This window comes from Paramisgurnus dabryanus, chromosome 4 (genome assembly GCF_030506205.2).
Source record: "Paramisgurnus dabryanus chromosome 4, PD_genome_1.1, whole genome shotgun sequence".
Classification (NCBI taxonomy): domain Eukaryota; kingdom Metazoa; phylum Chordata; class Actinopteri; order Cypriniformes; family Cobitidae; genus Paramisgurnus; species Paramisgurnus dabryanus.
Window position 1 is genome coordinate 39,818,830 of NC_133340.1, and position 25,056 is coordinate 39,843,885.

General features: G+C 36.2%; 5 protein-coding genes and 1 long non-coding RNA gene across 10 annotated transcripts in view; 2 read left to right on the forward strand and 4 right to left on the reverse strand.

The window, feature by feature from the left end:
- Window positions 1-25,056, forward strand: part of LOC135735893 (uncharacterized) — a 226,346-nt gene that overhangs the window by 85,490 nt on the left and 115,800 nt on the right. The gene's annotated exons all lie outside the window — the stretch shown is intronic.
- On the forward strand, window positions 1,950-3,341 carry ankrd37 (ankyrin repeat domain 37). The gene is made up of 4 exons (XM_065254545.2): window positions 1,950-2,436; window positions 2,633-2,782; window positions 2,893-2,984; window positions 3,119-3,341. Exons 1-4 carry the CDS (start codon window positions 2,413-2,415, stop codon window positions 3,339-3,341), a joined length of 489 nt encoding a protein of 162 aa, XP_065110617.1. The 5' UTR covers window positions 1,950-2,412.
- On the reverse strand, window positions 4,168-11,527 carry ufsp2 (ufm1-specific peptidase 2). Its single transcript, XM_065254544.2, has 12 exons — window positions 11,377-11,527; window positions 11,125-11,203; window positions 10,815-10,992; window positions 9,953-10,010; window positions 9,677-9,831; window positions 8,186-8,378; window positions 7,931-8,077; window positions 7,452-7,616; window positions 7,204-7,328; window positions 6,795-6,871; window positions 5,786-5,910; window positions 4,168-4,305 (listed from the first exon to the last, which is right to left on the reverse strand). Exons 1-12 carry the CDS (start codon window positions 11,377-11,379, stop codon window positions 4,219-4,221), a joined length of 1,392 nt encoding a protein of 463 aa, XP_065110616.1. The 5' UTR covers window positions 11,380-11,527; the 3' UTR covers window positions 4,168-4,218.
- Window positions 12,061-13,624, reverse strand: LOC135736126 (uncharacterized). The gene is made up of 2 exons (XM_065254912.2): window positions 12,826-13,624; window positions 12,061-12,717 (listed from the first exon to the last, which is right to left on the reverse strand). Exons 1-2 carry the CDS (start codon window positions 13,503-13,505, stop codon window positions 12,696-12,698), a joined length of 702 nt encoding a protein of 233 aa, XP_065110984.2. The 5' UTR covers window positions 13,506-13,624; the 3' UTR covers window positions 12,061-12,695.
- Window positions 14,515-19,438, reverse strand: pdlim3a (PDZ and LIM domain 3a). The gene is made up of 7 exons (XM_065254546.2): window positions 19,098-19,438; window positions 16,425-16,576; window positions 16,239-16,323; window positions 15,943-16,130; window positions 15,671-15,801; window positions 15,142-15,250; window positions 14,515-14,942 (listed from the first exon to the last, which is right to left on the reverse strand). Exons 1-7 carry the CDS (start codon window positions 19,188-19,190, stop codon window positions 14,774-14,776), a joined length of 927 nt encoding a protein of 308 aa, XP_065110618.1. The 5' UTR covers window positions 19,191-19,438; the 3' UTR covers window positions 14,515-14,773.
- sorbs2a (sorbin and SH3 domain containing 2a) overlaps window positions 22,051-25,056 on the reverse strand; it is a 63,178-nt gene continuing 60,172 nt past the window's right edge. For both annotated transcript variants that reach the window (XM_065254547.2, XM_065254548.2), the window contains one exon: window positions 22,051-24,145. In XM_065254547.2, the coding sequence (XP_065110619.1) occupies window positions 24,084-24,145 (62 nt within the window). In that variant the 3' untranslated portion in view covers window positions 22,051-24,083. The remainder of the gene's footprint in view (window positions 24,146-25,056) is intronic.

Here is a 25,056-nt window from a genome sequence, read left to right on the forward strand (position 1 = left end):
AAAATGTGCTGTTTTGGATGTGTTTTTTAAAATGCAAATGAGTTGATCTCTGCACAAAATGGCAGTGTGGTGGTTGGATAGTGCAGATTATCGGGCGGTATTATCCCCTTCTGACATCACAAAGGGAGCCAAATTTCAATGACCTATTTTTCACATGCTTGCAGAGCATGGTTTACCAAAACAAATTTACTGGGTTGATCTTTCACACATTTTCTAGGTTGATGGAAGCACCGGGGAACCAATTATAGCACTAAAACATGGAAAAAGTCAGATTTTCATGATATGTCCCATGTAAAACTTTTTTATTAAGGACATAAAAGTGTTAATGTTATAAAAGTAAATAACTATAATTTGGCATCTGAACTATTTGGGCCCCCAAAGATTATTTTTATTAGTAGTAACGTGGGTGTGGTAGATGGCCCAATGTGATATTCTTTCATAGGGCCCAAAATTGCAAGTCGCCTAGTTGCATGTCTTCCCTAAAGGTACTTAGGGCAGCTTTGACACAAACCTTACATTGGTCTAAAAAATTAAAATAAGATATTAGATAGACAACAAAATATCAAACCATATGACCACTGCAAACAATTTCCACACTTTTAAAGTGCTAAAGTAGTTACTTGTGGATTATAAGATGATGTGCCTTACCATCAGAGGTGCTTTACCATATCCTACATCACATATTTAGATTTTGGACGTCTGCTCACTTTATATCTTATATCAGAATATTATATTACTGTTAAGTGAATATTCATTCCTACTATGAATATTAGTGGCGCTGTCAACATTAGTGTTTGTAACACTAATACCCTTTTCTAAACCTAAATCTGGACAAACTATTGTTGGAAAGCTCAAATAGTATAATTTTCATATTTCATTACCATTTGGGGAAAATTATGACATAGTAAAAGTCAGTTTCTAAAAGGTAACGGGCCCACATGTAGGCCAAATTTGTTTTTGCATATTATAACACTAAACCTCTACTCTAAACCTAAAAAATCATGACAAGCTATATATCATCGGAAAGCTCTCAGAATGTAGTTTTAACATTTCAAACCCTTTTTGCATTAATAATAATGCGGTGACAGTAATTTATTAGTTTGTGAATATACAAGAATATGCAGCAAAATATAGTGGTAGTTGTTGGTAAAACCATTAAAAGTGTGACAAACCTCATTTTTATGATTTTAACTTGAAATTTGTATTACGACTACTTGAGACATATTGCTTCATGTTTACATTATTGTGTGAAACATTTACATTTTTATACTTTTATATATAAAATTAATATGTTATTGCATTATTTTTAGCTGGTTTGCCAGCTAAAACTGCTATAAGGTAAACTGCTATAAAAATATTTATATTTAATATTTTCACCTTCTAACACATCTGTGAAAAACCCTAAATTGTCTTCTTTAAAACAAGACCGAGATTAGGCTTCTAGCCCAAAACATCCCAGAAAAATTTTCATTTAAAGACGTAAATCACATTGTCACCCACCACTCAAACGGGATTTGCGCCACATAAGGGGTTAAAATACGACGAACCGTGTGTCCTGTATCATAGCTCCATGAAAGACCTTTGCAGCAAAAAAATCCGCGTGAAAAGCAGTTCGGTATTCACTGAGATATGATTAATTAAATGCGCTGATAGCTCATTCCACCTGTCATACAGATTACACTGAGTGGAGCGGGTGACCGATCTAAGATGGCGGCCCCACGGCTCGACCGCGTCAGTAGGCAGTAGCGGTCGATAGGGCGTCTACCTATATGATGTCTATGGTTGAACTAGTTCAGTGTTTGTCAGTGAGTCAGTGAGTTTCCGCGATTGGAGACCCTTGCACAATACAATACAACAGCTCAAATGCGAATACACCATATAAATACTGACAATAACCTAATAAAACTTCAGAATAGGTGTAATACAACACAAAAATATTCTAGTTGAAAGGTTGCATCTAAGAATAAGAAAACGAATTAACTTTTAAGTGCACAACCCAGCTGTCCTTTAATTAAAATTACATTTTGTATTTTATGTAAACAATGGCTTTCTTAAATGCACGTGTTGCTTCACATGTAAACATTTGAAGAATAATGAATCATTTAATTGATTGACATGACACGCGCCTGTCCGTGATCGTGCGTACGTGTGGAACAGCACAACTTCACGAGCTGTGTTGGCGGCCGAATCATAGGGCCGAATGCAAGGATACGTAATACAGACTCTTGGATGCTGATTGGTTGACATCGTAAACCACGTGATCTGAAAAGCATTTCTCCTTTTACTACACGTGCAATTTTTGTTTGATTACAGAACACTGACGACTGACGAGTAACAACAGACCGAGGACGGTGAAATTTTTAGCGAAACAACATATAATTCATCTGTTTAATACTGATTTAGTAACCAGATATGTTTTTACTCGAGGCTGAATCGGTAAGTTGGTAATTTAATTGAAATACTATTGTATATAACATAGATCGATTACGTTACCTAACAAGTGCTATTACTATACGTAAGAGTTACGATATCATGAAGGACCCACATTCAATTGTTGTTGTTCTGTTTGTAGGAAGTTTAATTATTCATTTTTTGTATCTCGTGTTTTATGCCTCATTGCACATAACCACAGATGGACTGCACGAGTTATCTTTTTGAAAGCGGTTTTGCAGTGAATGTGGGTGATGGTCCTGGACAGTCCTCTATACATCTAGCGGCATGCGGAGATCAAGCATTTTGCTTGCTGTGGTTGCTCCAGACCGGCGCTGATGCAAACGAACAGGTACCGCCATCTCTCCAAAACGTTTATTAGCAGTTGAGAAATTAATCTTTACTCTGTTACTGCACACAGCCTTGTCACATGTTAATCAATTTGACCCTTTTTTTTTAAAGGATGCAAATGGAGAGACACCCATGCATAAAGCAGCCCGATCTGGAAGTGTGGAGTGCCTAAGTGTGCTGATGGCGAGTGATGCAAAACTCAAGTAAAGGATTGACATTTTATGATCTCAAAGAGTTTGCACATTCTAAATGATTTGTAACAGCATGAACATTTTCATTTTTGGGTGAACTATCCTACCTGTGCACTGTTCTAACCAATCTGTTTATTGGCCTTCAGCATCTGCAACAACTTTGGACAGACTGCCGAAGATATAGCTTGGTCCTGTGGGTTTGAGGAGTGTGCCAAGTTTTTAAATACACAACGTAGAACACAAGACTTAAGAAACATCCCATCATTATCCTCATTGCCGGTCAAGCCAAGCAACTCTTTGGCGGGGCAGAAGAGAGGGCGCACCATGTCCGACACCATAGAATGCAAGAAAGCTTGCGAATGGTCATAGATGCTCCCATGAAGAGGGGACCATTCCGAGTAATATCCATACCCAGTTGTTCAGCCATTATGAAACCGAAAACTAAATGGGTGAACAGATGGATGGGTGTGTCTATGTCAGAATATGATTACTGTAGCCTTAACAGTGAAGGACATTTGGACCTGTCTGTGGTGGGCAGTAATTTATGGTAAGGAATATATTCTGATGTGGGAAAGCGGCATGCTCTACATAGACCGGATACCTGCTAGCATGCAAGAGATGGAAAATAGGGCAATGTTTCCTTGTTGGATGGACGCTTCTTTAAACACAGCAACTTGTAGAAAACACCAGTAAAAAAGTAATGTGCTGTTTAGGGAGACAAAGGAATTAATTTATTCAAGGACCTGTGAATGAGGTTGCTGGTTTGAATTTAAGATGCTTTATTTTGTATTCCTGTAGCTCAGTTGTAAGCCTAGCATTAGCAGCGTAATCAGTTGTGGGTCTGATCCCAGGGAAATTGGGAATGCATACTGAAGAAATATCTTGAGTGCACTGTAAATCACTTTGAATAAAAGCATCTGCCAAATGCATAAATGTAAAAGTGTAATTTTTTGTGTTGTTAAACAAGTTTGTGAAGTAGGAATAAAAATTAATTTGTTGTTGGGCAGGAATTTCAAGTATATTTCTAACAAATTATATAGTTAACAAACTTGAATGAATGTAACCAAGAGTGTGATGGGAAAAACAAAGCAATGTTTAAAAAATGAAATATTTCAAAGAATGTTAAATAAACCGTTTAGCTTTCAGGTCACAGAGATTATTGTTTGTACTTGTTCAAACAAAGAAATGTCCTGCCAGTTCACTAATTCCTGTACAAATAAAGGTGAGTCAGTGTGGTGTACGTGACTCAGATTGTCTTCAGTCTCTGGGGAAGGCAGAGGTTGTAATAGGCGTTCTGATCCCAAAACTCCGGCCCCTTCCATCCACACCAACCCTGGATGCAAACAGAAATAATAATACATTATATTTAATTAATTTTGTTTTTTTAAACATGACTAATCATTATAAACCCCAAACCAAAATCTCATAAAAAGTAATATACAATGGGTATAATGTAGACAAACTCTGACTTAAAGGCACACAAGGCAAGTCTGAGTATTATCTCTCTACTAGCTCCCCCTAGTGTCTGGGAGTAAATGCGTTCTATATCTAAGACTATACAAGACTGAAGGACACCGGGTCGGATACAGCGAACTTGCAAGTGGGGTATTCTTCCTACAGACGGTAGGGGCGGGCGAGAGAGTCTTCATTCGTCATGTAATGAGTCATTTAACCATATACCGACTTACGAAGATGGTTTATGAACATAAAAATGCTGCCTTGTGTCCCTTTAATGGTGCAATGTATCAAATTTAGGAAGACCTATCGACAGAAATGCAATAAAGTATACATAAGTATGTTCTCAGTGGTGTGTAAAAACCTTACATAATAAATAGATATTATTTTTTTTTACCTAAGAATCAGCCGTTTTATCTACATACATCAGGGGATCCCTCACATGTAAGTCACCGTCATGTTTCTACGGTAGCCCTAAACGGACAAATTTCTCTATAGAGCGCATTTTGTTACAGCGTTGTCTCAGACGATGATATATTTGTCCTGTGCCAGCTACCATAGCTTTACTATGCGTTACGAAAAGAAGGGGTGACCTTTGGTTCTGGCTAGAGGGGATACAGCTTTGGTAAAATCTTAGGAGATGTTGAGTTTGGGATGAAAACAGCACTCATCCAGATTTTGTCTTTAGTTGTATCTGTTCTAGCCACAACCGTTGGTTGCAGTTCACAGTCTCCCTGCTAGATGCCGCTTCCTGATTGCACCTTTAAAGGTGGTGTGTGTACATTTTAGCGACATCTAGTGTTGAGATTGCGAACAGTACAGTACGCAATATAACGTGTTCATGTTTCATGTGTAAAATGGGCTGATGTCTTCCTTGTTCTATGAAGTCCCTCCTTCAGAAATGCGTATCGAGTTCTGATTGTGTACTTTGTTTAGTGTGTCGTGATTCCACAGCAGCTTAGCTTAGCAGAGCCGTTTGAGCTGGAGACTGACATCATTCAATCGGGAAGTAAAGGGATGTAGTCCAAACTGGCCATTCACTGTAGGCTTTGAAAGGGGAATGCTGCTAAAAAAAAAAATATATCGCCTGGCAGTGAACTTTGAGCTTTATCATTTTGCAGGTATTATTTATGCTCTAAAAGCAACATTACACACTAACTAAAGTTTAAGAAAATGGGATCAGGAAGAACATGACCTTAAATTTCAAAACGCATATGTAGACGCCACAGACAAACGTGTCGTCTTCTGAGACAATGTAGGGACAAAACACGCTCTGTAAATCAGTTTGTCCGTTTAGGCCTACTGTAGAAACACGACGGCGCTGTCCATGTAATGTGTATGTAGATAAAAATGCTCACCTTGTCAATGATGGTTTGCAATTCCTCTCCACCAGTGTAGTGAGGGTCAAGGATTAGGAACCGGATTTGTCCAGAATTCTCACTCCATGCTACACCTAGAATAGTGTGTGCAAGCACACCCCCACCTGGCGACAAGGAAATGTGCTTAATATTTAACTTGATTAGTAATTTTAATTTTTATACATATGTGAACCTGTCTGAAAACCCATATAAAGTTTCTTTTGTGATTTACTGAAGAACATTCTGTGAAAATATAACCTTGATATATTTAATATTGACAGAGTAAGGCCATGTCAAAGATTTAAATCAATGTGAAATCTATTATTAAAATCAAACTTTAATGGCACGTACGAATCATAAACTAGCGGAGGGTCATCATTAAGTATAACATGACTCATGACTTAACACATGAATTCATTATTAACTAATAAAACATTAACAACTAATAAAGATATCAAGTTGATGACCCTTATTAATATTTAACTGAGATTATTAAAGGTGACATATCATGAAAATCAGACTTTTTCCATGTTTAAAGGCTATTATTGGGTCCCTAGAGCTTTTATCAACCTAGAAAATGTGAAAAAGATCAACCTAGTAACTTAATTTTGCTAAACCATTCTCCACAAGCATGTGAAAAAATAGGTCATTTGTCTCTCCTTGTGATGTCAGAAGGGAGAGACAAATGATACTGCCCCTAAATCTGCACTATCCAACCACGGCACTGCCATTTAGTGCAGAGATCAAATCATTTGCATGTTAAAGGACACACCCAAAACGCCACTAAGTGGCAATTTTAACATGCTATTATAAATAATCTGTGCGGTATTTTGAGTTTTTGAGATTTATTTAAAATCTTAAAAAAGTCCTGTTAAAATTTCCATGTAATAGATTAAATTATTAGAAACTATGCCTGGTTTTCACAAAAAGGTTCATGTATTTGTGTCATTAAATATATTCCCATGCAATTACAAGATAAAGGGAGGAGCCAAAAATGATATTAACGCACCAATCATGACAGGTGTCCCTTCAGTCTGGAAGTGGTTGGCTAGTTCTCTGCCCTTGGTAACAAGCTCAGATCCTTGGCTAACAGAAAGACAAACAGCAATTTAACCCATTCAGAAAATTAGCATTTATTTCAACAGATTTTCCATCAAATTTTCTAATACGTCTCCACTGATATTGCATTTAAAATGTATTAATGTTATCTTTCCATCAATGTATTCATGTAGCTCAATTGGTAAAATAATGCATCTGCAGTGCAAGCCATCACAGGTTTGATCCCAGGAAACACACACACACTGATAAAATTAATTTTTTTAATGGACTATAATGCGGTTTGGATAAACATGTCTGCCAAAAGCATAAAATGTACATAACCCATCATGTCACACGCACACACACACAACTTTGTCTACCTGACAAACATGATCTTTGAGGTGACCCCAAGCAGCTGGTTAAGTACAACCTGAACTTCAATGGAGCCGATCCACTGACGTGAGCCGACAAAACGAGGCTCTTTATCCCCTGCATCCACCAGAGCCTAACATGAAAACAAATACACATATTTAAGTGGCTGTAAATAATACAGGCAGTTTCTCAGGTCTATGTCTTTAACAACAGCCCATACACATGACAGGTACTGAGAGGGGTTGTGTGCGTTTACCTGCTGGATCTGTGTGTGTGTCGGAACAGCCGTCTCCACGTATCCCTGCTGCTGGAACCAAGAGCAGATGGTCTGAAGCGAACGATATGCACAACCCCAGCCGTCATCATTTGCTCGATCTTGCATGTAGTGATGATAGCTGTACACACCCTGCACTAGATACAGCTACAGAAAGAAAGAAGAAACGGGAGTTTATAATAAACCACACAGGGAGTAGACCAAAGCCAAATATTAAATGATTTTGTCTGAGCTATGAATAAAATAAAAATGCTAGAATTCATATTGTCTCATTTTATTTGTCTTATCTATTTTATATATTATTTTAGCAGGTATATTTTATTTATTAAACCATTTTTAAAAACTATGAAGCAAGTATTGCTGTACCCTGGTCTGCCAGTAGATGCCCCCCCAAGCACAAATGTAAAACTCCACCTATGTATTTAACTTAACTATATAACTATAAAAAACCACTGCCTTACCTTAGCATCTTCAATGTTAGGGGGGTTGAGGTGTACATGGGGATTGCGCAGGTAACCGTCTTTATATGCTTCATCAGGAAATCGGAAGGCATTGGCACGTCTAAGGCACGGCCTGTCACCAGGCAAGTCAAACTTCCTGTGCAGATCCTGTATAACAAAAAAAGCTCATTTTATTGGGAGAAATCACACCTGATTTGCTACTGAACGTCAATGTTTTGAACCTCTGTGTGTACTGTATTTGTGCATGTGTCTTGCCTCTCTAACGGCCTGCAGTTGATGGTCTGGTACTCCTGCAGGATAGATCACGGTGGTGAGTCCAGCAGGTTCGGGCAGCTGAAAGTGAAATGGCTGTGGCACCAGGAGAGAAGAGCCCTTCTTATACCGTAGCACAACCTCCTCCATGTCTGATACTTGGTTACTTAATGCCTCCACTAGTCCTTTACATGCACTGTATAGTCACACACACAGCATACAGAACAATGTCATTTAACAATGCTTAATGATACTATGAAAAGAAACATATATCAGTTCAAAATGCAGTAATGGTTTTACAGACCTTGTGGGTTTTAAAGGAAATTGGCTATTGACTTTAGTTGGTGTATGAAGATGCGTAGCACCATGTTTGACTTCAATAAAAACTAATATGGTGACTCTCACGAAAACTTGGTTATAAAAATGTCAAGCATGAAAATGTAAAAATTGCTTAAATTTACTTTTTATCCCACCAGACATTAGAAACAAAGTCTGGAGTATATGGGAACATTAATTTAAAAAGTTGTACTTATCATTTAACACTTTTGTAACATAATTTCGAAAATAAGTCCTAAAAATTCTCATTACCGCAACAGTCAGAAAACATCAACACTGTTAGAAAAGCTAATATATTTTCACATTTTTAAAAATGGATTATTAATAGTCATGCACAGTAAATGGAAATTCTGAAATAAGATTTATTTTAAATTTAACAGTTTTTTTTATTTATTTTTATTTAGCTCATATACCGCAACACCTTCCACAATTTACAACAATTATTTTTCTTAATATTTTTGTGTTCATTTGTTTCAAATACAACATAACATGTTAAAACACAGCCGGACGCATTGCCTTAATGAAAATTTCAGCAGAATATGAGATAAAATTGCCAAATTATAAATTCTTGTGTTGAAATCACACATTGTGCAAGGTAGAACAAAGTATTGTGTTAATTCCGATGCTTCTTAATATTACTATATTACAAATTTTGTATCTAAAAATCATTAGTGCCGAGGTGTTTCAATGGTTTTGTGAAAATCACCAAATAGCTCCTGTCTCGATTTGTACTTACCAATTTTATATAATGCAAACTAATAAAATTGAAGAACTATGACATTTTAAAGGGGACATATCATGAAAATCTGACTTTTTCCATGTTTAAGTGCTATAATTGTGTCCCCAGTGCTTCTATCAACCTAGAAAATGTGATAAAGAAAAACCCAGTAACATAGTTTTGATAAACCATTCTCTGCAAACATGTGAAAAAATATGTCATTGAAATTTGGCTCCCCTTGTGATGTCAGAAGGGGATCTATCTTTTTACAGTAATACTGCCCCTTAACTGCACTATCCAATCACGGCACTGCCATTTAGTGGTGCCATTTAAGCTTTAATTGCATTTAAACCATCTTGTTAGCACCTCATAAAAGAAACCAAATGAAAGATAACAGAATGGTTATTTTGGGGTTAAGAGATGCATAATAATGCACTCACTTTGCCAGGTTTTCATTATTGGTTATAGACAGAACACAGTCCATAGGCAGTGGCATCCTCACACAATGCTGTTGTCTGATCACTCTGTAAAGACTAGGAGCTTCATTCCCAGCAGGCTCGGTCACCTCAAACAACAGCTTCATATTCACCACAGTCTAGATCGTATGAAAAGAAAACAGAGGAAGAAACGTGTAACAGATAGTGACTGTAAATGGATCAAATATTTACAGTTAAGAAATGTTAATTGTAATACTGAAGAATCTGGCCAGGACTCACAGGTCCAGTGAATTTATCTTTCTTTTTAGATGCCTTCTTGTTTCCACTGTTATCTGACCTGTGAATCACAGAAAAAAACTAAGTTTTTTATCTTAAGTTTTTACAATATTCTGCAAAGATGGTTGTATATTCACACAGCAATTACAAATGCATAATAATAGAAAATGCTGAATTCAGAAATTTATTTTTTCCAAGTTTGCAAAGCAAGTTGTGGTAAATACTGGATGTATTTGCAAAGACAGTATCGTGAACATAATTGCAAGTTTGTAATCAAACTGTTATATTCATTTATAGTGCTATTTAACGGGATAGTTCACCAAAAACGAAAAATCCTTTGATCATTTTCTCACACTTTCTCATGTTGTTACAAACCTGTATAAATTCTTTTTGCTGATAAACATGAAGGAAAATATTTTGAGAACTGTTTGTAACCAAACTGATCATGAGCCCCATTCATTTCCATAGTAGGACAAAAATTAAACTATGGAAGTAAATGGGGCTCATGAATGGTTTGGTTACAAAAATTGTTCAAAATATCTTCGTGTTCATCAAAATTTATATTGGTTTGGAACAACATGAGGGTGAGGAAATGATGACAGAATTTTCATTTTTGGGTGAATTTTCCCTTTAAGCAAGTGTGTGTATTATATAACATGCAAATATGAAATTATGCTGTTAAACATGAAACTAAATGATGACATGAAGTGCATATCATCAGAACTGTATTGACACCGAGGTGGATCAGAGCAGCATCATTTAGCATTTATGCACATTTTTACACAGAATTTGAATGCAGGCACAGCCTGTTTAAAGACACTTTCATACACTTCTGAGGAAAAATGAAAAAAGTGGCACAACGTACTCTATATACTTCAGAATATCTCCACATGCTGATGCCTCTGTCAAACTCTCCACGCTCGACTGGAAACTGTTGTTTGGCCATATTAACACTGGACTGTTAGTGACACTGAATACAAGCTTATTTGATGATACTTTGGAACGGAGACCCTGGAAAGATTTTGAGATGGTGCTCTGTGCCTCTGTAAAAAGCGAAGAGACACTTTAGAGCAAGCATTATTGGCAATATTCATTTAAAGTAGGATGCTGAGATTTTAGGTTGAGTACTTCATAGAAACGCGACAGTGCATTACAAAGTCTTTGAATAACTTTACCATTAGAGTCGTCAAGCTGGCAAGCAAACTCTAAGATGCCTCTGACCCGGAAAATAATGTTGCAATCCTCTGAATGAACCTGAGAAGAACAAAATTATTTAGATATCGTAGTTTTTTTCCACAGTATGCAGATCTCTCAAAACATATGGTAACAAATGACTAGTGCAGGCTATATTAACAACATCGTTATATGCAACTACTGAAATATCGAAATGCCATAAAGAAATATCTATTACAAATATATTTTTTTACCATTTTAATTTCCAATGATCAAATCAGCTGCTGTCACTCGGAGGCTGACATGTTTGATGACGTATCACAACACGCACGTCTCTTCCTCGCATATTTGATACAGTGCAGCGGTGAAATTACTGCAGTCTTTTACTGCCCCCTACTGACCCGAAGGTGACCGCTCAATAGTAAAAGTTCATTAAAACAAGGACAGAAAGTCAATACTAACCAGGGGCATGTTCAATCTCACACCGGTGCGCAACGTTTTGCTACGGTTTCCGGGTTGAACGACATGTTTCCTGGAAACGGTGTGCAACGGAATGCAACAGGTTTTAGAAGCGTTTTCTCTTGTTTGGTGGGTGTGTCAGAAATGTCAGCCCAATCAGCGGCAAGATGTATAAAACCACGCGATAGTAAAGAGACAGCTCTCTCAATGGGTTCAAGTTGGAATGTTGTCTTTCATTTTGGACAGCAAGGTCAGTGATTGTAACATCGAGGGTATTTTACAGTATTAAACACACATTTATAACGATTTCATCAGGCTTTAGAAACATTTAAAAAAGAACACAAAGAATGGCCTCTCAGCTACCGTAGTTGCAACTCTTGCGTCATCACAACAGGGTGTTCAATGCATCACCGTTTCAGTTTAATAAACGTTGTGCAACGTTTTGTCGGGGCTGAACGCAGCCCAGGTGTAATTTAACTATATGCATCACTGTTCAAATGTTCAGGGTCACATACTTGTTGTTTTATTTCTTTTCCTCTGCATTTAGAATAATAGAAACAAACATTTTAAAAACGATGAAATAAATAACTACTTGTATCTAAAAAACCCAAAATAAAATAAAACTGTTATACTTTAGCATTTTCATTCAACGTTCAAGTTGAATTCAAGTATTCAACGTTTGCCTAGAATATGCAAAAAACAAGCTTCTTGTGACAGTTTTTCTTTATTATTTATTTAGGGCATATTGTGCATTTTTAAATCAAAATTATAAAGACATGTTGGCACAATTATATTTGCAACTAATCAACACATTTTTAAGTATACGATATATGCCTTCAGATCAAAAGGTTTCTAAGATTATGAAAAAACATTTTAGTCCTAAACTGTGTAGATAGTTATTTTTAACAGAAAGGTTGTATGTTTAAGATTTGATTATTATTTATGTGATCTATAACCTTCTGTAGTAGGTGGCATTTGAAACAAAGAACAAAGTCAATTTTCAGTATAGTTTACTTCAGAATAAAAATAATGACAATGCCATTTACAATCTTTTAAGGGAGAAAGACTACTGTCCTTCAGGTTTCCAAGTTTTTTTATCTTTCTCATCCTCATATTACATCTTCATCGGCTTCATCCTATGCAGCCACATAAATAAAACAGTAAACTTTCCATACTAAAATAATAAGAATCATTACAATGTAAATAATCATTTTTTATATCTTGTTGTATTTACACTTACTTACCTACACGGTGCTGAACTGTGTATAGCTTTGCTATGGTGATTTGTAATGCATGCCTCTTTACTGGTGTCCCTAAAAACCTGCTGTTTCATTACATCCTTGACTTTAGCTTTCTTATTTTCTTGCAGCTGCAGTAAGATACTGTTAGTAAGGCTCATATATTCCTTATGGAGCTGTGTCACTTCCTGTCGCAGTAAATTTTTCTCAGTCTGCATGGTGAGCAAGCATTTCTCCAGTTCATCTTTTTCTATCTGTGATCTCTCTGCTCTAAGCTCAGCATCTTTTAACATCTGTCTGTTGTGCTCCAGTGTCTCTCTTAAGGTCTTGTTTTCTTGCTGTAGTTGGGTCTTTTTCTCTTGGCTTATGCCCTCTTTTGAATCCTGTGTCTCAGTTTGGATTTTGTAAGTTTCTCTGACTTGTTCTGTCAAGTGTTTTACCTTTTGTTGAAGTTGAAGAATTGTCCCAGTAAGTTGCGGCTTCTCTTGACCTGTGACCTTCTCTAAATCTTCAGATTGAGGTTTCTTCTCCATCAAGACGTCTGTAACTCTTTGCCTCATTTGCTGATTTTTGATAAGCAGCTGTTTGTTCTTTAAGTCCAGCTCTTTGTTGATGTTTTTGAACTCATTAAATCTCTTCACGAATCTCTGCAGATCTGTTTTGCACTCCCTGCAATAGTTCTTCATCTTTTTCAGCTTATTTTTCACCTCAACATTTTCCCTCTCTAATCGTGTGCACCTTTCTAAATGAGTCTCAGTTGACTTAGCTGCTGGACAAGAATCAGGAGAGCTCGTTTTATGCCTTACATGTCTTCTGTTTACAGTAAACGTGTCTTTGTGTGCCATCATTGCATTGTTTTTGCTGTACCTGCAATTGTGCTTTGGTTCTGTACACAAACAACTAATTAACGTTAATAGTTTATGATAGGAAATGATACAAATATTTTATACAAAAAAGCATTGTATGTTATTTTTTTTTTTTCATTTTCATAGGTATTAGTTAGGCAAATAATATGTAAAGATGTGAAATGTAGGCTACATCTGATGTAACGTTAGCTACTGCTAGCCTAATAATAATCCAATATTTTGTATATATATATTTATTTTATTATATTGTTGATAACGAATTTATGTGGTTTAATTAAGTGCAACTTAATGTGGTGTATTAATTTAGTGTAAATAAAGTATTATTTTAGTTTTATTCTGTAAATCTGTAAAATTAACAAACGTTTACCTTTGCTGACCGCCATTGTTCGTTGAGGGGGCGTGGCCTAAATTCAGTCAAAGATCCCGCGTGAGCATGATTTCAACGTGATTGGCAGCTGAATAAGAGTCAATTTATTACTTTTATTTTATTTACCGAAACAATAACAATAATTGGTACCTATTTTACTGCCATTTTGCAGTTGCAATTATTACTTTATTACATTTATTGAAACTTTACTGGTTTTAGTTGTCTGTTAATTAATAGTAATTTTTTATTTAGTTTTTTTGGGGAACCATTTAGTTTTTGTGGGAAACCTGCTTAAAAAAAATGTAATTGGTAATTCTAATAACAATTTGCACGTAATGACCTTAATGACGCCTTAACTACTCTTTATGACTGTAATGTATATGATAATGTATATAATAGGTTTATAATGCATAGGAAGAATTTAGAAATGAGAAAGTATGAGACGTAATGGACAGTGTTTTCAAGTTATGGCAATTAATATCTTTATTCATAAAACCTTTGTTTATTTAACACTAATTTTATACAAAGTGCAAAACACTGCATCCCAGCACACACGAAACAACCAAGACAAAACAACTAAAATCTGTTCATTCGCTATCCATAAACTTGTGTGTTTTAGTATCTGGATAAAATATATTTTGTGATGAGACTTCAGTATCTTTATTCAAAATGTTCATGCACTCAACAGTGGCTGACCCATATTGAGTCTAAATGGACCAGGTCAGAGGTCAGGACTCTCAGGAGGTTTTGCCCGAGCATGGGCATGAGTTTCACAGTACAGCTTGTCGTCTATGAAGTAGTATCCTTTATGTTTTAGGTTTTCCTCGCAGTCTGTACACACGAAACAGTCTGGGTGACAATACTTATCCTGAACCTTGACAACCATCCCACTGAAAAACCACACAGACAAAAACCGAGGTTATATTTTCACAAAATGTTTTGCATTATGTAGGATGAGTTTATGTAGAAATAAATCACCAAAAATCACTTTAGCTGGGTTTTCACAGGCAGTGTCACATTTGGACCACACTTTTACCAATAATTACTTTATGCAAGAATTGTAGATGTGCATTAATATGTCTAACTTACACAATACCATTACCACACTTATCACACATGGGCAGTTTGTGTAAGTTCCCAGCGGGAGAAGGTTTGGTTGTGGGGGCGCGGACCTTGCGTGTCACTAATGGGCGTGTACCTGTGAATAATAAAATGCCATAGATCATTTATATATATATATGTTTGAAAGAATAATTTTTATGTCATTTTACAGCTTAAATTTGGGATTAAGAACTTTTAATGGCAAAATATTTAAAAAGCTTTCTTAGTCGCATTTTATTTAATTTAAATTGTCTAATAAACTGAAATAAATTATTTTGTTATTTGCAATGTCTTAGCTATGTCTGTGGTAACTTTGTATAAGTGGGACAATTGACTCCAGTCCTTTGAATTATTTGAAAATAATCAACACCCATGGTGTATAACTCCCCTTCGTGACGTGACGTGACGCATTTGGGTGTGAATTATTTTCGAATAATTAAATGGCCCGTTGTCAATTATTCATTACTTAATTGTTTATAATACAATTTCTCATTTGTCCTGTGTGTGTATGTCATACCTTCACTATTGATAAAAGTCTGTAATGCTTTAAAAGATCCAGACTGTCGCGGTTCATGCAGCTCCTGATCTTCATCTCTTTGCAGCATCTGATACACAGCTGACTCTTCTATACAGCTAAGTTTCCTGGGACTAAAATTTGCTTTGTCAAATGTTTGGTCAAATTATGCAAAAATAACACAAAAACATCAAATGTAAAGTTTTAATAAATAAAAATAGGTTTTATTCCGGTTTAGGCACACGAGTGAAATTCTCTGAAGGTCTCTAAATCACCTCTCTGGTTTGCTATGGATGAGGCCCTTGAGTTGTCCTTGTAAGGCATCCTGGATATTGCCTGAAGAATAAAGGCCAATAGGGGAGTTGTACGTTGGGCTCACCACCTGTCGTGTGTCATCAATGTTACCTGCTGCCACAAAAGGGGCCGCCTTACGATTATGGCCCGTTCCAATAGGACTGTGCTCCTGTCAAGCAAAAAATTTAGGTTTTTTTTCAGCATACAGTAAGTTATATCAAACTACAGTATTGATGTCACTGTGCAGACAGACATCACATGGAAAACATACACATACATGTCTCTCTGCCTCTAAGTTGACTTTATACTGATTGGTTTGGCCATCTTTTGTGACATTGGGTGACCACAATTTTGTCTCTGGTCTGCAAGACAATTATAGAGTCATGTTCATAAATAAGAAAGTGATCTTTACTAATCATCATATAGGGCCTAGTCATTTATATAAGCATAGGTGACCTCTGACCTTTCAACAGTAAGAGTAAGCTGATGAGTCACATCCTTTATAAGATTCTGAGCCTCACAGTGCATCATGTTTTCTGCAGAAACTCCATTTATTGCCAAGAGAATGTCACCAGGAGACAGGTTGACTCTGGAGGCTTGACTTCCTGGAGATATCTGAAAGCACAGAAGGGTGAGTTCATTTTAGCACAAAACGAGCATCTTATTATTCACCTGTTTTTTTATTTTAACCAGGCGTTGAGTAAGTGCTGTAAAATATTACTGTGTAAACTGAATGATTTTTACATCTATTATCGATCACTTTAAATGTAGTGCAATTCATAAACAAAATATTTATTTAAAGGTGCCAAAAAATGCATTGAAATAATATGTAATTTTTTTTCTCTTGATATCTGCATAGAAGGTATGTGTGCAAAAAGTGGCTTTAATTTTTTGGAAAAGTAACTCAAATATTAATGTGTTTTGTATTAATTATTTAAAAAGTAATGCGTTACTTTACTCGTTACTTCAGAAAAGTAATATTATTACGTAATGCACGTTACTTGTATTATTATTATTATTCATTTTACATTCCACGGCACCTTTGAGAGAATAAAAAAAAACAATAAAAAAAAAGTTATTGGTCAAGGTTGCAGTAATTCATTTGTCTTTTAGGACCCAATTCAGGTGCCTGCATTACAGACAATATAGCAGATCTCTGTAGTTTGTTGCATCCTTCATAACACAGAACTGACCCAAAACCGCCCCACATTGTCCAGTCCAGCAAATAATAATAATTTTGTGGCCAAGTTTACAGCATTATCTGATTGACATAATTTGTTTAGTAGACAATAAACATTAAGGGGAAAATGCCCCCCCCCAAAAAAAAAATCAGAAACAGCCCAATTGCTTCCCCCGAAGTTTGATTTTTTTTTAATAAACATGCATATAGCCCTGAATGTTTTGGTTGTTCCAATGTTTTGGATGTGGTTATAGCCTTGGTGCAGTGTGTAATAATAAATTACTTTCTAATGCATAAAGAGATTGATGAACTTCTAGTCCAAAACTACATAAGCATAAAGCACCTTTATTTTGTTTATGTATAAGCCAGAGTGAATGTGTATGTTTGAGTCTTTGCCATGAATGGTATGTGTGCATGTGCAAACTATGTTTCACAGTAAACATGCTCTCAGGAATAGTCCCATAGTCCTGCTGCTATCAGCTCTCAGAACTAAAGCACTGGCTATATATATACAGTATATATATATATATATATATATATATAATGCATTATGTAATTCATACTAAATCAAGATAACAAAATGTTTCAGCAATTTAGAGAAATCTACTCAGGTTTGAACTAAACAGACAGACAATTGAATTAAAATTCATCTTCTTTCTCCTTCTCAGTCCGCTGTAATTTCTGAAGTCAATCTTCTGCTTTTACATTTTGAACACAGACCAGATGTGCTATTGGTAACACACCATACTTTGATTAATAAATTCCAGGTTACACGGCTAGCTGAGAGTAAAAACGACTCCCAAGGTCTAGAAAGAGAAAACAGGAGGGTGGTTGACCAAAAATGGCTCTGTGATGTTGAGATTCGAAAACACTGTCACACTGATCTGGAGACAGAACGTTCCAAATGTGAAATCTCATTAAAGTCAAGTATAAAACCTCTGGGCATGAAGATCTGTAAAGAAACTGTATTTGTGTATTTCAGCATCTTCAGTATCACACAATAGACTGATGGATAATAAAATCGTAAAACATCCCAACTAAATATGTGGAGCTTAGATGCAAATGCCGGTAAACACCACCTCAATCATAAATGAGATAATGAAATTAACCAAATGCATTAGCCTAGGCACGTATTCTACATTCATCAAATGCACCCTACACTAGGGGAGAGCACGTTTGAGGACCACTGGTTGTTACTGTAAGTGAGATTTCAATCAAATTGTCATGAATAGAATAAAATAATCCAATGACAGTTGATAATAAGTTCTTGAATGTCTTCTGTGACAGCCTCAGTCTCATTTACATTCATTATTTGTAAATAAGCATCCTGGATATTCTTCAACAATTCCATTTGTCTTCCACCGGATAAGAGAAAGTCATGCCCCCCTTCATGATGTCTCCCTGGTTTGATACATAATGATGTTTTTTTCTGTTCTTGAGTGAACTTTATCTTTAAGAAGTGAACAAAACACTTTGTATCTTTTTCTTTTTCACTCTGTCTGTTTGTTTGGATGTAGAATACAAATCTCTGTATAGCCACAACAGGTGCGACCGTGCGAGGATCCAAATGTTAGTATGAATGATTCATCATGAACATTTTTAGCTGCACACACACTGTGTAGCATTAATAGGATCAGAATAGCCATTGTTCTCTTCCAATAAATGCTCTGTTGGTACCTGGTATGAAGGGGTAGGATATGTTGCAATCCTCATTTCATGTTTGTCGTATCAGTTTTAGTATTACATTGTCTATGTTTCTATTGTTTCATTTATCTGTTTAGTATTTTGTACTCTATATATTCATTTTATGATTTTTTTTAACTGTCAAACATTTTTATTGCCGTATTATTATTATTTATGCACATCTGTGAGTCTTTTACAACCCACACACAAACATTGCCAATAATTCTTTTAGTCAAATTTAACTCTAGAACTGCACAAAACTTACAAACTTACCTTGACTATAGTGAGGGGTTGACTGAAGTCCCTTCCTCCAATAAGTCGAAAACCCCATGGTGCTGGACCTTTCAACACAACATTAAACGGCATATCCCCAGCAGGTGTGCGTCACAATAAGTCTCTCTCTAGAGAGTGATGGTTTATACGGATCTGGACCTTTAAAGAGAAGATGAGAAACCACTCCTACAGTGTGAGGGCTCTCTCGATCTTTCTCTCTCCTTTCAAAATTTTATCATCACTTTTACCCCCATCTCATCTTACTCTCCTCCCTTCCTTAAGTCCGTTATTTCACTCATGATATCTCTGCACCATTCTCTCTACATCTGTTTACAATCTCACCTAACATATACAGTCAACCATCAGAAGTTGATATTAGCATACTTTCTGTACATACATATGTACTTTAAAGCTGCCAATATGTACCTTTGAGGTACAAATATAGGTGTACTTTTCGAAAAAAGGTACTGCCCACAATTGACTCCATCCACTTGAGAAACTGCCTCAGTTGAAAAGACATTTACTGCTGGTAACCAGTATGTGTTGTTTTGGATGCTGGTCTCTATAGTAGCATGGTGTGCTGGTCTCCCAACGTGACTTTTAAGATAAACAAGCAAGACGTTCTTTGTTTATATTGTGAGCTTGATAAACTTCACCAGAAAGATCTGCCTCCCTTTAGCACTGACTAAGCATTCAGCATTAAAAAGCTATTGCTCAAACTCGCCGTTTTTAATCCATTAAAACATTAATTCAAAGTTTCCAAGAGTTCTTCTAACATGAGATAAGGAAAACTGATCTTGGATCAAAGCCTTAAGAGAAACATCAATCGCAGTAAATACAGCCAAAGAACACAGAGGCAGGACTCCAGCCCATCGCCTCCCGCTCCGGCCCTCTGGTGACCGGGGCCACATGGCAGGCCGGGTGCTTGTATGGACCTGACAACAGAGCTCACTGCTTCTGCCCATATTTGGTAAGTGAGTGAAGCGGAGGCTTGTGAAGTCTCACAGGCACATTCTTTTATTACAAATCTGGATGTGTCTCTCTCTCTCATCCTCCACATTTAGTTATGATCAACAGCCCTGTTTGCTCAATTCTACAAAGCTCTTATGGTCTACTTTTACTTTTGCTCTCAGTAACGATGCACTAAATTCTCCATGACTCCAAATGTAAACTAATCTCTGCTTTGATAACTGAAATATTCTCTTTCTCTGTCTTTTGGATCATAAACAAATACCATCATTAAAAAGACTGCACTCTATTATAATACAAGTTAACTTTAGAGTATATCCACTGGGACATTGGCAGAAATTAGATTTTAGCAAGCGTGATTGGTTTATTCCATATAAGGTTTTAGGTATGTGGCCAAAGAAAATAAAAGTCACAGAGTAAATCTGATCCTCATAATCCCTCTGGCTACACCGACTGCACGGCCTTTGCTAAAGCCTTCATCTGTGTATTTGTAGCCAATGTGCTTCTGCAGTAAATGCATACTCACTCAAAGTTTAATATTACTAACAAAAATGTAAGCATTCACAATTTATCACTGATTATATCAGTATCAGACGATATACAATCAGATTTATAAGCAGATAAATTGCAGGTGCGCGCTACTTACGATTAGGTTTTTGACTGGCGCTTTCCACATGACATGAGACACCTGTAAACAGTGGCATATATTGATGGCACATCAACTATGGCATATTATTGATAAACTATAGTGCTTCCATTGTAACTTCCTCCAATGCCTGCAGTGCATTTAGAAGACAAAGCACACTATTCCAAAGAGAAAGCAAACCTTATCAAATGTTACAAAATTAAACAAGTATAAAATAAAATGTTTGATTGAAACACAGAATGTAAAGCTGCAAGTATACAGTACAGTGGTGGAAAGTCAAAAAAATGTTGACCCTACAAGTGGCATAAACCTGACGATTCCCACATAGATCAGTCCCTCCAGAATAACATGATTATGCAATGGCATGAATCAACGCATAATCAGCCAAACTTTGCATGTTTATGCGGGGGCCGCATTTTTTCAAATACGCCGCAGCATAAATGGCAGATTTCCGTGTGCCAAATATGCGGGGCTTGCATGATTTCATTATCCCCGCATTTTCATAGCCAAAAACACATATATCTTAGCAGAAAGTTGAAAAATGTCGCATTTACTTCACACAAGCGCAGCCATGTCCCCTGTTGCCATGGGAACGTTATGAAGTGACGTGATTGTGTGACGTGAACATCATTAAAAAGCTCCAAACAGTTTTTGCAAGTTCCCGCAATTTTTGCAAGTTCCCGCATTTTCATTGCATAAAAATCATGCATATTCCATCGCATTTTTAAAGAAAACGTGCCGCAAGATAAAGGATTTTTGCCCGCAACAATCACAAAAAAAACTGCCGCGTTTTTCTGGAAGGACTGATAGATTGTTTCATCGGAAGTTGTAAAATAATTTGCTTATATTGTCACTGCTGAATCAGTTTATAGGTGCATCGATATTAAACCTGCATGGTGTTTTACTGTAATGACTGTGGGTACTTTTAGGGGCAACTTTATTAATATGGTAATCATTTAGTACCATAATATCAATCAACGAATAAGAGTTTTTCTCATAGTTATATCTTTACTACAATCTCAGTATTTAGGTAAAAAAGAAAAAAACTAAGAAAGGACATTATTTAAAGCCTAAGGAATAAATATCATACAAAAGGTTCAGTCCTTAGTAAAATAGTTTGTGGCTCTAGCATAGGCAAACAGTGCTAAAAAAATCCTGTGACGCAAGTTTCACTAAAGTGTTTATCTGAAGAAAGTAATGTATTAATCCAAAAAATATTCCTGACCTACTTTTTTGCATACATTTTCTTTTTGTACCAAAGAGATTGAGTGCGTAGAATATATTTGGCACATGGGGTGGATTACAAAGATGAAAGAAATCAAAATGAGATGCAGAGTGTGAAAGGAAGGACTTTATAATGTACTGTATGTGAAATTCATGTACAGTAAAATACAAAAAAATGACACAAAGTTTTGTCAACAAACACAGCAGTGGAGCTAGAAAAAGCAAATAGTGTAACAAAAAAGGTGAAGTGTGCAATTTTATGCTATTGTAACTCAACTAAAAATGACTGTTTATTAATCAAGTTTTTAATGGCCAGAAAAACAGTCCAACCTTTATGCCATTGGTTGAGCTAAAATCAGGCTGCTCAAACAAACAGAGCAAAGTTTTGATAACGCCACAAAGTAACAAAATGTAAGCTTTTAGGAAAAAACGTGCAAATGGCTTACTTACAATTTTAAGCGTCAAAAAGTTGTAAAATTACACACTTCAGCTTTAAAGAAAATATACAATTGTGTTTAAGGTGCTTTAGGATTGCTCTGCTGTGTGTGAAATTCATAGACACACTTCTCATATACTGAATATTTGTACAGGTCAAAGCCAATGCAACACAAGCTATATGCTTTCAAATGAGAACACAAGTGATACACTTAGTGCAGAAAATACTGATATCCGAATCCTTCAAACTAAACATGAAGCTTCATTTGACCCAAATGTCAGCATACAGAAAACTATAATAAACAAAGACCACCAGCTCTCTCTGTTGAACAGTATGATGCAGTTTTATGAATCCTTTGAACTGAAGTTACATCGTGTAAGTGATAAACAACTGTGAATATAAATCTGGAAAGTCAATCAGTAAATTTGTATATTTTATGGACGTTTACACAAAAAGTTTAAATATACTGTAGCAGGTTCACCTTGTTATTGAAACAATGCCATTCATTTCTTATACAAGCATTTAATCTTAATTTACATGATTTCTTACCATAGGAAAGTCAGGTGACTAACTCACCTGGTTTATGATTCAAAAACTTGAAGTAAAAATTAGAAAACAAGCTCATTGATCAAACATTTAAGTTCAAAAAGCACATTTCTTCTTCAGAATGTTCATTTCCGTTCTTTAAAGGTGCACTGTGTAACTTTTAGGAGGATCTCTTGACAGAAATGTTATATATAATAAAAAGCTATGTTATCAGTGGTGTATAAAGACCTTAAATAGTGAACCGTTATGTTTTTATTACCCTAGGTTTTGAATAAGGCATTTTTATGTACATACACAATGGGTCCCCTTACATGGAAGTGGCCATTTTGCACCGGCATATTTGTACAGTAGCCCTAAATGGACAAACAAATGTTTTGTCACTATGTTGTTTCGACGATGACCGGTTAGTCACATGGAGGTTTGAGCTGTGTACTGAGCCATTGGTTGCATTTTACAATTTTACAGCTAGATGCCGCTAAAATATACACACAGCACCTTTAAATAACAATTTATACAAATACTCATCCTATATGAATGATTGCCACTTAGTCGACCTGTATGGCAAAGTTTGTTATGATTGTTACCAAAAGTATTAATACAATGTGTAAAATATCCTCTTTTAGCACGAACACTTCATTTGTTTGGCCAAACAGGAGCAAACTCTCTCCATTTTACACAAGTCAGTGTCCATGATGCCACTTTTCGTTTTAATCACATGATCCATACTCATCTACTGTAGTCTACATTCTACGCACTCATTCACACACAAACAGGTTAACACTGACGGCTGAGGTCTGTCACATGTATACTGATCTACTGACCTCTTCATCGCTGTCTGAATCTTTACCATCTAAATTGAGTTACATCATCCTTTAATATCACCTAAATAGTCCTAAGTAACATGAAAACGTTCAGTGTGCTGTTGTCAGAATAGCAGATGAAGGATCAGTGAAGAGAATGTGAAATGGCACAAAACAAAAGTGCTGAAAGTAAAACAAACATCAGTGGTTTGTCTGTGCAGAATTGGCAGAACTATTTGTGAAAAGTTTGTTTGTGAACACACACACACACATGGACACACACACTTTCTCAAAGGTGAGGTGCCTTGTTGGCCCTTTACAGTAGGCACTGGAGTGGCCGTAGTTGTGCCATTGTTTCCTATTTGTTAAAGCGGTTTAACGTAGTTTCCTGGGAACGTTCCAAATAACCTTGTTCTTCGGGACGTACCTGAAAACAAAGACAAGCAAGTGTAAAAAGTAGGAGTATTGTCCATTTTAAACAATATGCATGCTAAAAATGCTGGGTAATTTTTAATCCAGCGTGGGTACAAAAGGGACGAATCCAACCTCTTGGGTTCTAATTAACCTGCTGGGTTGTTTCAACCTGAAATGCTTTTGATTGTTGGGTCAAATAAAAATATTTTCTGGGATAATTTATTTAGTACGGAGCCCCTTAGGGGACATGGAGCAAAAATTAAATAAAGTTTAGTTTCATGTGCTCACGTGAAACTTTCATGTGCTCATGTGAAACTTTCATGTGCTCACACGAAACCTTAATGTGCAGATTTTTTTTTTAAAGTTTCGTTTCGCGTGCTCACGTGAAGCTATCGCGCGAGCACGTGAAACTATCGCGTGCTCACCTGAAACTATCGCGCGCGCACGTGAAACTTTCGCTTTCACGTGCGCGCGATAGTTTCACGCGAGCACGCGATAGTTTCACGCGAGCACGCGAAACTAAACTTAAAAAAAATTCTGCACATGAAAGTTTCACGTGAGCACATGAAAGTTTCACGTGAGCACATGAAAGTTTCACGTGAGCACATGAAACTAAACTATAGAATTTTTTTACTCCAATGACACCTTAGGGGCTCGGTAATTTATTATTATTTATTAAGTATTATTTATTTATACACACAAGTATAAATTGCACATCAATGTTATCATATTTTGTATTCTGTAATAACAGTTTCATATTATACCTAAAATCGGGACTCTATTAGACTTTATTTTAATACAGATGTGGTGCTCACAAGCTGTCAAATGTGGCTTTGCTAGACTGTGCCATAAACAAAACGCTATTGGTTATTAAAAAAAAGGGGGATGATCTTCTTGAGAGTTCCTCACTGACTTCCTGTTTTA

What these genes read in the sequence shown, in the direction of transcription:
- ankrd37 (XM_065254545.2), top strand. Translation starts at nt 2,413, where the DNA reads ATGTTTTTACTCGAGGCTGAATCG. An exon ending in GCGCTGATGCAAACGAACAG is followed by an intron (nt 2,783 to 2,892) that starts GTACCGCCATCT and finishes TTTTTTTTAAAG; the next exon opens with GATGCAAATGGAGAGACACC. An exon ending in GCGAGTGATGCAAAACTCAA is followed by an intron (nt 2,985 to 3,118) that starts GTAAAGGATTGA and finishes ATTGGCCTTCAG; the next exon opens with CATCTGCAACAACTTTGGAC.
- ufsp2 (XM_065254544.2), bottom strand. An exon ending in AAGATAAATTCACTGGACCT is followed by an intron (nt 9,832 to 9,952) that starts GTGAGTCCTGGC and finishes CATACGATCTAG; the next exon opens with ACTGTGGTGAATATGAAGCT. An exon ending in TGCAAACCATCATTGACAAG is followed by an intron (nt 4,306 to 5,785) that starts GTGAGCATTTTT and finishes GTTTGCATCCAG; the next exon opens with GGTTGGTGTGGATGGAAGGG.
- LOC135736126 (XM_065254912.2), bottom strand. Translation starts at nt 13,505, where the DNA reads ATGAAGAACTATTGCAGGGAGTGCAAAACAGATCTGCAGAGATTCGTG. An exon ending in CACAGTTCAGCACCGTGTAG is followed by an intron (nt 12,718 to 12,825) that starts GTAAGTAAGTGT and finishes GTGGCTGCATAG; the next exon opens with GATGAAGCCGATGAAGATGT.
- pdlim3a (XM_065254546.2), bottom strand. Translation starts at nt 19,190, where the DNA reads ATGCCGTTTAATGTTGTGTTGAAAGGTCCAGCACCATGGGGTTTTCGA. An exon ending in AACCCCTCACTATAGTCAAG is followed by an intron (nt 16,577 to 19,097) that starts GTAAGTTTGTAA and finishes CTGTGCTTTCAG; the next exon opens with ATATCTCCAGGAAGTCAAGC. An exon ending in AAGTGTGGTAATGGTATTGT is followed by an intron (nt 14,943 to 15,141) that starts GTAAGTTAGACA and finishes GTGGTTTTTCAG; the next exon opens with TGGGATGGTTGTCAAGGTTC.